Consider the following 14,881-nt stretch of genomic DNA (forward strand, 5'->3'; position numbering starts at 1 on the left):
AATATTCAGGCATGGCTCAGTATCAGGTTACTGGTTCAAACTAATGATGGATTATACCCAAACATTTAGTGACCCAAAAGTGACGTTCGCAGCAGAAACGTCCCGGTGTGGGTGTTTGGAATGAGTGCAATAATGCAGTTTACTAAGACTGCGGAAAGGATGCAATAGTTTCAAATATTAATAGCAATGAGTACACTCAAACGTCTCTTATCCGGACGCCTCAGATACTGGCACGCCTCTCTACCGGGCACCTTTAGCTTGAGTTCCTATCGCAAAACTGCTTTCAATTTGGGGGGTTGAATTATTTTTCGTGTACACTAGTGTCAATTTATCACTGCCCAACTGTGCAATTCACTCATTTTCATCAAGACATTATATTTTATCCCGAATATGTGTAATATGTGCCAAAAACACTTCTTCAAAAAGCGGTATAATACATGGTAGACGAGCTGTCCTGAGATAACGGAAAACCTGAGATACGGGCAGTGACGTTCGAGCTCATACTGAATCGCTCACTCCAGCAATAATATTTAGTAAAAGAGAACATATCAGAGAAAACCAGAAAATTTGTGGAAGTCGATCTCTCCAATTTCGCTCAAATTTTGCAGGTAAGTTTCCTTTGGGGTGTAGATTGAATGTGCAAATCACGAGCCCCGTGACACCAGATTGCCAGGTCTCGTAGATCACGGTTCATCAGTTATTCTGAGTCACCTTGATCAAGAGTACGTGCACTTACAAGGATCGCCCGTTGATATTTAGATTGGATCACATGCATTTTGATGCCCGGCTTAAGAGCACGCTGGTGGCGTTGTAGGCCTTCCAACCAGGACTTTCCCTCAACATGCAGCACAGAGACTAGGGTGAGTAGGGGCCAAATTGCGTTGTTCATCACGTAAGAAATCTGTGATGTGGGCACGTCACGTACCACATGGACCCAGTGAAGCCTGTGCTGGTCAACTCCAAGCGACCTTGATGGCATGCTCGATGGTCATTCCTTGCTGTTGCAGATCTACATCAAGCATCAGCATGTAAACTAGCCACGGTTCCTGGTGAGCCATGTTCGGGGTGTTCGAGGTTAGTGTGAATTATGCATACAGTCAGCTTCACCAATAACGACTGCTGATATAACGACAATTCGCGAATAACGACAGAATTTCCATGCCCAGAGCAAAGTCCCATCCCATGTAATACATATAATGAGACTTTGGGTATAACAACATTTTGCGAATAAGGACACCTTTTTGACGCCCACCGAGTGTCGTTATAAGCGAAGTTGACTGCACCTGTTCTCACTGCAAGAGGACATATCTCCAAGAAGTCTTGCCAATGCAATACTGCTAGCGCTGTAACGATAGTGTCTGCGGGTTCTGAGCAGAGCATGCAGGAAATATGATGTGTCTTACCTCCTCCATTATGGTCCGTTTCGAATAGCACATCAGGAACGATCGTGATCGTGTGCATTGTGTTGTGAACCGGAAATCATTATTCTACATCATGAAGCATGTGATTTCATCATTCCTGTTGCGGTAAAGTTCAGAAACTTCATGCCAAAAAGTCACTTTTTGCATCAAATGTTCCACCGAAAAATTGCGGTGGCGCAAGGAGAAGCTTGTCGTTTGGAGTGACAAGTTATCACCGCTACTTTTCCTTGTCAGAGTCAACAATACACTTCGTTTTGCAGCTGGTCTTCAAAGCCGAAGTGACACGCCGTAATGTTAACCCAGCACGTGTGTACTTTGGAGCGACAGAGCCAACGTTCAAGACCCGGTACGGAAACCACAAGGACACATTCAACCACGAGCAGAGACGAAAGAGCACCGAACTAGCCAAGTATGCCTGGAAAATGACGGAGAGACAGGAAGACTACTCGATCCAGTGGAGTATTTCAGAACGAGCACAAGCCTACAGCAACATCAGCAAGAGGTGCCAACTTTGCCTCTCGGAGAAGTTCCGACCATATTCGCGGATAGAGAAACATGCCTCAACAAGAGAAGGGAGCTTATCTCGTGTAGACATGCCAGCAAATTCTCAATCGCAAACTACACCGGGATCACATGATGAGATATGTGGTGTTCCTGCACACACACGCGCATGCACGCACGCACACAAGCACGCACGCCCGCACGCACACACACACACACACACACACACACAACCACACACACACACACACACACACACACTCTATCTCTCTCGTATCCACACACATGTACACCCTCACTCTTTCACTCTCACACCAAACCACATATTGCGCCATTACCCACACTGGTATATGCTATGTAACACATATTACCCAGCCCTTTGGCGTGACACAACTACCACTGAAACCTACTTCATTCCTGCGTCGGTTCTACATGTATCTCCCATCTTGGTTATAGCAATATACCTCAGCCATGACATTTGCATTCATATTACGCACAGTGTGTTCCAGCGCTGATGTTATCTTCTCAAGCTTCGTGGTTGCAGCACTGCCTTAGCCTACATTACAATTACCCTATATAACTAGCGAATAGCATTATTATGTTTTATCGTCTGATGAGTGTTTTTTGAAACACAAAACTCGGAGTTGCGAGAAAGGTTTTGGTCTCTGTGGTTCTGCCCCGTGTGGTAAGCTCTGCCCTTGTTGAGGTATTGAGCATTATTTGCAGCATAGACCCCAGACACTTTGTTGTATGTACTACGTATACACGTATATTAAGTTAAGGGGGCGTTTGAATTGTCTTCAGCAACTGTTCGAACAATTTTTTTAAAGAGATTAGTTGAAGTGTCCCATTGGAAGATTTTCTATCATTTTAGAAATTTTAGTGGAATTGTCGATGACGTCCGATAAGATCGACCATCTCCACGCACTACATGACGTAGCTATTCCAAACCCTTCGGAAAAAAAGTCAAAGAACGAAAATTCGAACAAGCCCTAAGTGAATAGCCATAAAAGAAAGGAATTCCTTCTGCTCATGCTACCCTGTCCGTGACCGTCTTTCCTAGCACCTCACTTCACTCCAACCATGTTTCTCTACGAACTATTCTCTACCAACCACCTCTTCCCTGTTCCTACTTTTACATCTGTCATTGTGTTTCCTGTGTGTTCTATTGGCAATGTAGGTAATGGAAATTGTTCGACATGCCACTGACAAGGAGACTGCTAACCCTCACAACCGTCGTTTTCTTCAGGTAATAGAAAGCACAACATGTTATAAGTTATGACTAACTGTCCACCGGTGTAACCAGATAATTATATCGTCAGCAAGTGTGACAAAGGGCACAAAACTGACCAGGAGTACTTAGCTGAAAAACTGACAAGGAATGCTCAGATTCCCCTTCCATGTTTACAATAATAAACTTGAACCTCCCAATTTGGGTGGTCTGTTACTTTGCTTCGTTTGGTTGTAGTAAAACCGGTACGTCCAATTGTCTTACTAGTGAAGTCTTTATACAGTAACGTTCGGCATTCTTTGTTGCTGTGGGACAAAGCCCGTGCTCATCTTCGTTGCGCTTTCCTCCCCCTATTTAGATATTTCCTTACCTGAGCCTCCCAAGTTGGAAGGTTGTTGGTTTACACCTCTTAGATGTGTTGGAGTGAGGTGTTAGGTCGTTGAATGTCTCAGTACTCCTTGTCAGTTTTGTGCCCTGTTGTCGCATATGCTGACGGTGTATTACGTGGTTGCATGATTACATTGGCTAAAGATCCGAGCTCTTCAGGTAAAGTCTTTATTATCTTTTATACTAAGTATTCCAAGTATCAAGTTGCTATGGAGAGTATCGTGGCAATTGAGGTCATTCACTGATGTTATGTACTTGGTCCGGCTAATCGCAATTGTCGCTTATCCCCGACGCACTTTTTGGCAGGTAAAACCCAGTCCAATCACGATATCTAACTTACTTTTGCTTGGGAGGTCGTGATGGCAAGATCAAAGTAGGCACCAAAGAAAAAATGAACGCGACTAGCGCTTTGAATCGCGATGTATTCGTCTTTTTTGGGAAGTGGGAATCTGGCCATTCACTGTCTGTGTTGCCAAAAGCCAAGCGCAGCAACCCGAAGACCGGAACTGTAGCAGGTGCAACTGACATCCTGGCCTGGAGAGCGTGACAGGCATGAGTGCACGGCAGAAGATTATAAGCATCATGATGAAGAAGAAAGGTGTTTTTGATGCGATGTGCCCGGCCGACCTGTTGGTTGTTCCTTCTCTTGGTGGACCTAGCAGCCGCATTACAAGAGTCGTGGCCCGCCTATCCAGGGAGCGTATGACACCTGTCTGGAGAGGCCTGTATGCCTCATTCGAAGGCTTTGTTGAAACACCCTGTGGTGACACACAGGTCACACTGCTCACGGCTCCTTCAAGCACCGAAGTGACAGCCACAACTGTTCCTGTTCCTGTTCCCATTGGTGCCATACGACAGGCTGAGAACGCAAAAGATACTCTACAAGTCTACGCCAGCAGCTAGACACCAGCAAATGTCAGCTCATGTAGCGATGCGGCTCGAGAGATGCAGAGTTGAGTGAACTTTGGACCTGTATTACTAGTGTGGGTGCAAGAACGCGCTCCTTCGCTGATTTATTTTGTGCATTTTGCTTACCTTGCTTCCTTTCTTCGACTCGCTTCACCTGATTCCATTGCTGAAATTTTTTTCTTGTGGCAGAGAGTATTCATGTATCATGCCTCCTCACTATGTCTGTTTGAAATTTCACAGAGCGGAAAAAAAACTATGGAGCATTATCATCTTCACAGCCTTTAAGGAGGCTCCCACCTAAAGAAGTAAAAATAAAAGGTCCATGGACACCCTGTTTTCTATGCATAGAATGGTGGAGTGATGTCTCTTCTTCAATTTGGTATAGTTTGGAGGTAGGGTCACCAGGCATATAAGAGGTATTCTGGTGTATTTAGTGAGTGTACAATTTCTTGATTTTCGGCAAAAAATGGTAAAAAATTTGCGTTTTGACCCAAAGAAGCCTCCTGGAAGGAGGATACTAAGCATTTTCTCCATCATATGTTTAAGAACCACATTTGGAGGTATCTTGGCTACACAAGATAGACTGTGTCTTGGTTTTGCCTTTGGCGAGCAACTTTTTCGAAATTACGGGTACCAAAATTTCCATCTGGTGCTGAATTGTGAAATGGTTCAGCCTGCAACATTTTGTCCATGGACATATTGATTTTTGTGGCTTTCTGTGATCCTTGAGCCCCAAGGAAACCGATAATGGACAGTGATGGTGTCACCAGGCACTTTAGGCCCCTACCAAACAATATAGGTAACAAAATATGGTATTAGTGCAATTAGGAGTATAATCGATGCAGACATGGCCAGACAACAACGAGTTCATGGAATTTTTAAGGATTTTTATGTTTTTCAAAATCAATTTTCGTTTTCCGCTCATCAGTGAATAGTATCGGAACTGAGGGTACTGTGTACCAAAATAGAACATTTTATAACAGCATAATTAATTAAAAGTGTGAACAAAAAAGGAAGTGCTACAGCATTACATAATAGGTGTCAAACATAGTGCTAACGTATATAACTGAGTGCAGGCACAAAGCAAGAGGTGATACAGTGCAACATGACACAACATTTACATCTGATAACCAGCTACGAGAACAACTTTAGCGCGACTACATGCTTCTTTTGTTTACAAAGAACATGATTATGCACACGAATACATACAGCTTCCAGAACCTTCAACTGCTTAACATAACTTGCACGGCACAAAACAGAAAAGTGAGAATCATCGTACACACTAAGACAATCTGGACGTGATAACAAGTGACAAAATACAGCTGACTTTTTGCTCACGTCGCTCTCTTCCGTCTCATCCCGCTCCTTTCCTTCAACTTCCTCTGCCTTATCCTCGTCCTCCGTCTCATCTTCATCATCATCGTCCTCATCACCACCATCATCATCATCAGTCACTTCCTCATCATCCGTTTGATGCTCAGTCTCACTGCACTCCTTATCAGCCTCCAACATGGCTCCATCATCTCCACCAGCATCACAAGTCGTTTGACCGCTGCTCCGCGTCACCGTTGCTGGGTTCTCTGCTACTGCACACCCATTTCCACTGTCCATTTTGCGTGGGCCAAGTCCATTCCGTGCATAAATTTCAAGTGAATAGTTTGCTGTGCTTCTTCTGGGTCTATGGGTGAGGATATTGGTTTCATTTTGGTTTGTCGATGATCTCCCTCTCTGTCCAGACACAGTCGGCACCTTGGATCCCAGCACCGGGGGGACCACCGTCTCGGTAGTCACCAAAGGTAAAGGGGGTGGCTCAGGCGGAGGCAAGGGCAACTGCCGAGGTGAGGGTTCAGTGTCTCTCGGTGGCCCCTCCTCCATTCTAGGACGATGATGTTGTGCTAGAGTAGGCTCCGCTGCCGTTCGCAGTGGGTTGAGAAGTGGTGGCCAGGTCACTGATGGCAAACCCACCCCAACCCCCACGGCACCCCAGGTGGTTGGGCCGGTGGTGGCACGGGAACAGGCGGCGCTGTCGGCACAGCGTGTTTGTCTACTGAGCTAACTGGGTTCTTACACGGCCTACCACGCTTTGGCCGCTTTGCACTGGCTGCTGGTGGTAATAAGTGCAACGGCACATGTTGTCTGATACGTGCGTTCAGGTGTTGAAGAGTCGTACCAACGTACCGGGCAGCACAATTCCGGCACTCAAAGAGATAAACCAAATGGCTTGAAAGCTGGGGAGGTAGGACATCCTTCCTCACCATTAACGCACGTACCGTGGTGAACACGGGGATGAAGTGGGCAGCAAAGTATGTTTTATTGACTAGGGTCTTGATAGCTCTGGACATGCTGACAGACGCGTTGCCTTTCCAAGGCAGGCATAAGTAGATAGGACACTTCCGAGGACCTGTGAATGTATCTTTGTTATTAGATTCTTGCTTCAGTATTTTGTTCAATAAGTCATGTGGGTATCCATTCTTAAGAGAGCCTGTCTGAGAATACCAAAGTATGTGTGCAAGTAGATCTCTCCGATTTCGCTCAAAATTTGCAGGTAGGTTCCCTTTGGGGTGTGGATCGATTATGCAAAGCCCTTGAAAAAGTTTCTGAAGGGAACCTTGAAATTTGCATACCCCTCAAAAATGGCCGAAATATCACATTATTTATGGGTCTAGAAACGAGTCACGCCACAGCGTATACGAACAAGCTATGAACAAAACCCCATCAAGCCAACATTGCCTCACCTTAGAAGAGTTCCTGGAGCAGTACCGCTTAGCCACGCCAGCATCCCAGAAGACGAGGTCCATCACCCCCTGACGCAACAAATGATCGTCTTGAAAATAGCCAATTTACAAGCGCTGGCAAAACAGCCAGCTACGTCCTCAATTGGCCAGAACTATACACCGGCAGATAGTAGAACACCTCTTCTAGCGCTGAGGACATGTCCCCCATCTTCCTTTTGGGGTTTTCTTGAAATAAACTTTTTTGAATTTTTCCACTCGACCATGCTGAAATACGGCCAAAGTCATACCTGCGCAGGAAAGCTCGCTACACCGCGACGTCTCCTCAGCAATTTCTACTCCAACACTACTCCCAAGGCCGCAGAACAAAGTGTAGTGTTGACTCTGACAAGGAAAAGCAGCGGTGATCACTTGTCACTCCAAACGACAAGCTTCTCCTTGCGCCACCAATAATTTTTTGTGCGACTGTTGATGCAAAAGTGACTGAAGGCCTGAGCGCAGTTTTTGAATTTTATTGCAAGATGCACGGTGAGATCGCGTGCTCTGTGACGTAGGATAACGCTTCCTGCATCACGTTACGCGGCCATCGATCGAGAATGTGCCTGGAACGCTACTCGGAACAGGCCATGATGGCAGAGGTAAGATGAGCTTCATTTCCTGCTTGAACTGCTGAGAACCCCCACAAACTGTCCTAGGAGTGTTGCAATGGCAGCAAGCCGTTGGAATATGCCCCGTACAGCATGGAGAGTTATTCGTCTTTCACACTTACCTCCTGCAATCCCGAACATAGTCCAACAGTAAAAGTCCCTTGTTTTCATGTCGATGCTCGACAAAAGCGACTACAGTAGCTCGGTCCCTTTGTGTTGACTGGCACGCGAGCAGCACTGGCTGCACGCACTTGTCGCGTGTACTGCATGAGAGATTTCTTACGTCATAAAGAATGTGATTTCATCATCATTTCACAGGTCTTCGACCTACATGGTCAGGGAAAATCCCGGTTCGTAGGCCTACAACACGGTCAGCGTGTTCTTGAGCGCAGTAACAACACAAGTGTGATCACTTCCAGACCAACGGGCGTTCAAGGCGAGTAACAAGCGCACTTGACAAAGGTGACTCTGAAATCGCGTGAGCCGTGGGCCACGCGACTTGGCATTCTTGCGTCACAAGGCACGTGATTTCACCGTAAATCTTGCAATAAAATTCAAAAACTGCGCTCAGGCCTTCAGTCACTTTTGCAGCAACAGTCGCACAAAAAATTATTGGTGGCGCAAGGAGAAGCTTGTCGTTTGGAGTGACAAGTGATCACCGCTGCTTTTCCTTGTCAGAGTCAACACTACACGTTGTTCTGCGGCCTTGGGAGTAGTGTTGGAGTAGAAATTGCTGAGGAGACGTCGCGGAGTGGCGAGCTTTCCTGCGCAGGTATGACTTTGGCCGTATTTCAGCATGGTCGAGTGGAAAAATTCAAAAAAGTTTTTTTCAAGAAAACCCCTAAAGGAAGATGGGGGACATGTCCTCAGCGCTAGAAGAGGTGTTCTACTATCTGCCGGTGTATAGTTCTGGCCAATTGAGGACGTAGCTGGCTGTTTTGCCAGCGCTTGTAAATTGGCTATTTTCAAGACGATCATTTTTGGCGTCAGGGGGTGATGGACCTCGTCTTCTGGGATGCTGGCGTGGCTAAGCGGTACTGCTCCAGGAACTCTTCTAAGGTGAGGCAATGTTGGCTTGATGGAGTTTTGTTCATAGCTTGTTCGTATACGCTGTGGCGTGACTCGTTTCTAGACCCATAAATAATGTGATATTTCGGCCATTTTTGAGGGGTATGCAAATTTCAAGGTTCCCTTCAGAAACATTTTCAAGGGCTTTGCATAATCGATCCACACCCCAAAGGGAACCTACCTGCAAATTTTGAGCGAAATCGGAGAGATCCACTTGCACACATACTTTGGTATTCTCAGACATGCTCTCTTAAGGAATATTGATTTGAGAAATTCCAGCTCGTCGTTGAGCTTCGTTTCGGAGCAGAGCCGCTTTGCTCTCCCCACCAGGTTACGTACCAGGTTCACCTTGTATTGATGTGAGCAATATGAATCATAGACGATGTACTGCCCAGTGAAAGTGGGCTTTCGGTAGACGGATGTTACGACTGATGTTACGACTGGGTGTGCAGTAGCAGAGATCCCACCAGCAAAGGTGACGCGGAGCAGCGGTCAAACGACTTGTGATGCTGGTGGACATGATGGAGCCATGTTGGAGGCTGATAAGGAGTGCAGTGAGACTGAGCATCAAACGGATGATGAGGAAGTGACTGATGATGATGATGGTGGTGATGAGGACGATGATGATGAAGATGAGACGGAGGACGAGGATAAGGCGGAGGAGGTTGAAGGAAAGGAGCGGGATGAGACGGAAGAGAGCGACGTGAGCAAAAAGTCAGCTGTATTTTGTCACTTGTTATCACGTCCAGATTGTCTTAGTGTGTACGATGATTCTCACTTTTCTGTTTTGTGCCGTGCAAGTTATGTTAAGCAGTTGAAGGTTCTGGAAGCTGTATGTATTCGTGTGCATAATCATGTTCTTTGTAAACAAAAGAAGCATGTAGTCGTGCTAAAGTTGTTCTCGTAGCTGGTTATCAGATGTAAATGTTGTGTCATGTTGCACTGTATCACCTCTTGCTTTGTGCCTGCACTCAGTTATATACGTTAGCACTATGTTTGACACCTATTATGTAATGCTGTAGCACTTCCTTTTTTGTTCACACTTTTAATTATGCTGTTATAAAATGTTCTATTGTTGTACACAGTACCCTCAGTTCCGATACTATTCACTGATGAGCGGAACACGAAAATCGATATTGAATAACATAAAAATCCTTAAAAATTCCATGAACTCGTTGTTGTCTGGCCATGTCTGCATCCATTATACTCCTAATTGCACTAATAAAATTGCTTTCTCCACGCCGACTCTTTAAATATGGTATTTTTAGGCCAATTCTGAAAATAGCATTTTTAGAAAATCTGACCATTCTTGCCTTCTTGACTAAATATCACTACCAATGACATGGTAGTATGGTAATGTTATTTTAGAAGACGTTATTTTCATGCTGCAACCTCCTTTGGGCATACCAGACAGTCTGTGCTTGGAAAGGTACATGTATCATTACATGTATGTCATGTAGCCTTCAGTCCTAGCACATTGGTATACGAGTAGTGTACATGTACATGTAAGGCAGCGAGGTTTCATAACAACCTCGACCATGAAACTGGCACATGAATAATGTGAAAGCAGGCATTCAAAATAAGGCACACTAAACACTCACACGCGTGTGGCGCACGCACATAAACACCCACCCACATGCACGCACTCTCGTGCACGCATCATTGTAACACTACTAGTACATAGTAGGACTTAGTTTAAATAAAAGCATGAAGACCAGCCACTGCACTGGGCATGCATTTGCTGGTTGTCACTTGCGTTGATAGCAGCAGACTCCAGAAAAACATCTCATGAAGGGCAATATGCATCTACACACGCTGGCGTGCACACATACGATATACATGTAGTGTACTGTCATGCTCTCTCGGCAATTATTTTTGTGTCTCAAATACGGTTCACAAATGCGCATTCACATGCAACTCCTGTACTGTAAAGCCATTACCACACTGTCCTTGCAGACACCAGAGAGGAGAGGGATACAGAACCAGCACCGTGAGCCCCTCCCCCCCCCCCCCCCCCCCCCTCCTTCCACACCTAGCTTTGCACACGCGCGCACACATGCACGTGCATACACACATACATGTACACAGACATTTGCATGCACATGCACACAGTGCACTCGTGGGGACATGTGCATAACCCAGATCAACATTGCGTGCGAACCCACACATGCGGGCACGAGCACGCGTGCACATACATACGTGCGTACACACACACTCATACACCTGCCCAACGCTGAAGCGAGGATAGCGAACAAACTACGTTATACATAGCAACTTGTGCTCGGATTACACCTTTCAACAGCTTGCACACACACACACACACACACACACACACACACGCGCGCGCGCGCGCATGCGCGCGCGTACACACACACACACACACTCGCGCGCGCTCACGCGCGTACACACACACACACGCGCGCGTGCGTACACACACACACACAAACGCATGTACTTGCGCATAGGAAAGGATTCAAAATAATCAACCACAGGCATTTGCCCAATACACAACTGAGTGTGCACATCTTCGTTGTGGCATCCCCATTTTTACAAAAGCAGGATTTAGAAGTTCATCCCTGGTTCAGAACACAAGCTTCTGGCCAGCGTTTTCCTTACACCATCAGTGCAGTACAATTGTTGACAACGAACCTCATTCCTACAGGGACAGTAGCCCAAGTTCAGCAGCTCTGAGATGCGTCGTCCACTGAGCTCAGGATACCAAGGCTCTAGGATCCACAGAAAATTTCAAACGGCACTCGTGCGACTGGAGCTGCAAGTGGGTCCACTTACCAGCGAGTGGGCAGCCACTTCACGCTCCACATGTAGTCCATGCTTAATTCCAGTACCAGTACTAGTATCACTACGTTCGACATCGATGTCTTCACTGACTTCAGCCTGCTTTTCTCACCCTTCTTCGTCAGTAATATAATTTGTTCTTCGTGGCCACATCGTACTGCTTCAACAAAGTTTTCACAACAACATCAAGCAGCGTAGGAACTGCCTTTGTTTTGCATTAGCCATGGCCAGTGATTCTTTCCAGCGGTGAAACAGCCACGGCTACAGAAACACTGCAACGAGTAGAACTACATCCTGGAACAACTGCAAGCACAGAGAAATCAAAAAACTTCTTTCTGAACAACAGCTTTTTTCCGCATGGAACACAACATTTTTCGAATCTCCCCGTAAAAAACAGATTTCGGAGGTGCCCTTTTTACACTGCGCTGCGCAACTGTTCGGAGCCTCCTTAAGGAAAAGTTGCCTTCAACACTTATATCCAGTAATTGTTATTCTTTACTAAGAAAATGGCGGGCATCACGCAACTGCATTATAAAGGAAAGGAGGTTTATCAACTGACAACCCCTGTATTCAGTTGCAATACACAGTGAGTGGCCCGAAACGTCACAATGTTTTGACGTCACTGATAAAGAATTTTCATCCAGCGCATGCGCCAAGTGTGAATAGCAACTGCATAGAGTGGTTGTAAGTTGACGAACCCCCTATTCTTTAATTGTTGTTCTTGTGTGTATTATATATATACGCAGACTTACCTTCAGCTGGAGGAATTTTATTCCGAAGGCCAAGTGGACGCTAATACTCTAGTTGTTCTAGTTAGCGGGGAACAACTTGTTGGGAAGTCGACACTGATCAAGACATTGAGAGAAGAAGGGAACAACGGCACATCAAACGACTCGAAACGAACCCGAGGCATCCAGATGTCCAACTTCACTGATAATCTTGGTCAGCATTTGCGTATCAAAGATCTCGCTGGGCAGGACGCGTTTTCAGCGACACACGACATTTTCTGCCTATCCACATCAGTACCAAGCCTCGGTCTTGCTGTTGTCAATAGTAAATGGGACGAGAAACTGATTACAACAAGCATAACCACCACAGTTGGTCGATTTTTGAGCCGGAGGCCACCATCGGTAACATCAGGTCAGTGCGATATTTTATCAAATGCATTTTTTTGATATTTTGTTTGTGTCTGTTGATCCGTATGTCGGCATGTACTGTAGCAGACATGGAACTTCAGTTGATTGACTGGGGCCGGCGCCCTCAGCGCGAACAGAACGCTGCGTGCAGTGCACATGTTGATCCGATACGACCAGCGCTCTGCAGAGCATAAATACATGTGTGTATCGCTTGTCCACGGCCGCATGGCGAGTGCCCTGGGGCCGCTAGATGTGTGACCGGATTTCCATGTCCACGACAGTACATGAATGAATGAAGGATTGGGGTATGTGTTTGATTCTGTATACTGGTGCAGGGAGGGCACTGTGTGTGTGTGCATGCAGGTATGTGTGTATGTGTGTTTATGTGTGTGTGTGCATGCAGGTATGTGTGTGTATGTGGGTTTATGTGTGTGTGTGTGTGTTATTTATAGTGGTGTGCATGGGTAGTGGGATACCCATGCAGCCCGTGAGGATCTCGTGTAGACGGGTACAGAATAGTACCTGAAAAGCCGAAGTCGCTGATGGCATCATGTACAGTGCACATGTACAAATTCATGTAGTACTCTGCATGTCTATCCAGTGTGTAAGGGAAGGAGTGCATTGTGCTGTCACCATGGAAACATTACCCAATAGGGTATCCGTGCTACCCTTGGAAAACTACCCAAGAAAATCCCTGAAGAAAAATGCTACCAGACTCAGCCCTAGATATTCATCCCTCTGTCCATGGTACCTAAGGGTGTGCAGACTCCTCTGTAGCCACTTCATGTTTCACACAGTTATACACCAGTACTCGAAAACGGTCTCTCGGCTACAAATTCTTCCAAAAATAATAAATATCCAAATTTTCGGGCAAGGCCCATCTTCAGGAATAATAAATCAAGAACAAAGAATATGGTTATTATATCTGACATAAACGGTGAGACAAATAGCACCAAAAGAAAAGGGATAGCGCTAAGAAAATAAGCAGCAACAGCAGCAGCAGAAGCAGCAACAGGAGCAGTAAAAACACACACGAAGCAGGCTAGAACATTACAGTCCCCCCAAACCAAGCAGTAGCATCACACCATCCCTAGCGAAAATAAGCGTGTATGTGTGTGTACTGTTACAAAAAGCACAAACTGAACATATCAGTGACAAATAACGCCCAAGCATCTAAACATCGCCCAACAAACGCCAGCCCTTGTCCATATTCACCGCCGGTTTCCTCTTCCGCATGAAGAGGGCCTCCATGATTCGGCGGTCCACGTAGGATCTCTGCCTCTGGGCGAGAATCGAGGCCTGGGCGAATGGCAAAGATGACTCGGGGAAAATGTGGTGTTTCTTGCGGTAATGTTCACCCCAAGGCTTTCCCTGTGTGGCATTCTTTGCCTGGCCGTGGTGCTCCTCGCTGCGTTTCCTCGCCGTCCGCTCAGTCTCACCGACATATTACTCGCCACAGACAGCACACTTCAAAGAATACACAACATCCTTAGACATACATGTATTCCGTTGAAGGCCAGCATCACATCCACGACACTCAGCCGGCCTGCCCCTTCCCCTCTTCTTCTTCTGCCGCTGTTCCGTTCTCGGGCAAATAGGCCGGCTGAGTGACGACGACACCAACATGTCACGCAACGAACGTCCGGACGTGAAGACAACACGTACGTCTTTACTGAATGATTTGACGGTTTTCCGGACATTGTTAGCGAGCCTCTCGTTGATGTATGGCACCTTGATGATGGATGTGTATTTCTTTTTCTCCGGTTGCGCTTGACTGAGATGATGACTGCCGGTACTCCGCCGTGATGTGGTGCCTTGGTGTCTTTGTATGGCGTGTTGTATGGCTGATTGGATGATCGCAGTGGGATAGTGGTTGTTCTTGAGTAACGTTGTTATCTTGGCGATGCTTCGTTGACGTCCGTCTTCTGTTGTCGAGTTGGGGATTGCCCTGCTGAACTGGTTGTTCGCTACGGCGATTCTGGTGTCCAGCGGCAAGGACGACAGGTACGACAAGTGAACACCACTTTGAGACGGCTTGACAAACAGCTCCCAA

The 14,881-nt window shown here is 46.3% G+C and overlaps 1 protein-coding gene across 1 annotated transcript in view; it reads left to right on the plus strand.

Moving 5' to 3' along the window:
- LOC135827077 (uncharacterized) overlaps window positions 1–14,881 on the plus strand; it is a gene marked incomplete at its 5' end in the record, with an annotated part of 210,613 nt that overhangs the window by 144,325 nt on the left and 51,407 nt on the right. The window contains 2 exons of the mRNA XM_065339601.1: window positions 3,103–3,171; window positions 12,439–12,832. Coding sequence (XP_065195673.1) covers window positions 3,103–3,171; window positions 12,439–12,832 — 463 coding nt within the window. The remainder of the gene's footprint in view (window positions 1–3,102; window positions 3,172–12,438; window positions 12,833–14,881) is intronic.

Source organism: Sycon ciliatum, chromosome 11 (genome assembly GCF_964019385.1).
Source record: "Sycon ciliatum chromosome 11, ocSycCili1.1, whole genome shotgun sequence".
Taxonomy (NCBI): Eukaryota; Metazoa; Porifera; class Calcarea; order Leucosolenida; family Sycettidae; genus Sycon; species Sycon ciliatum.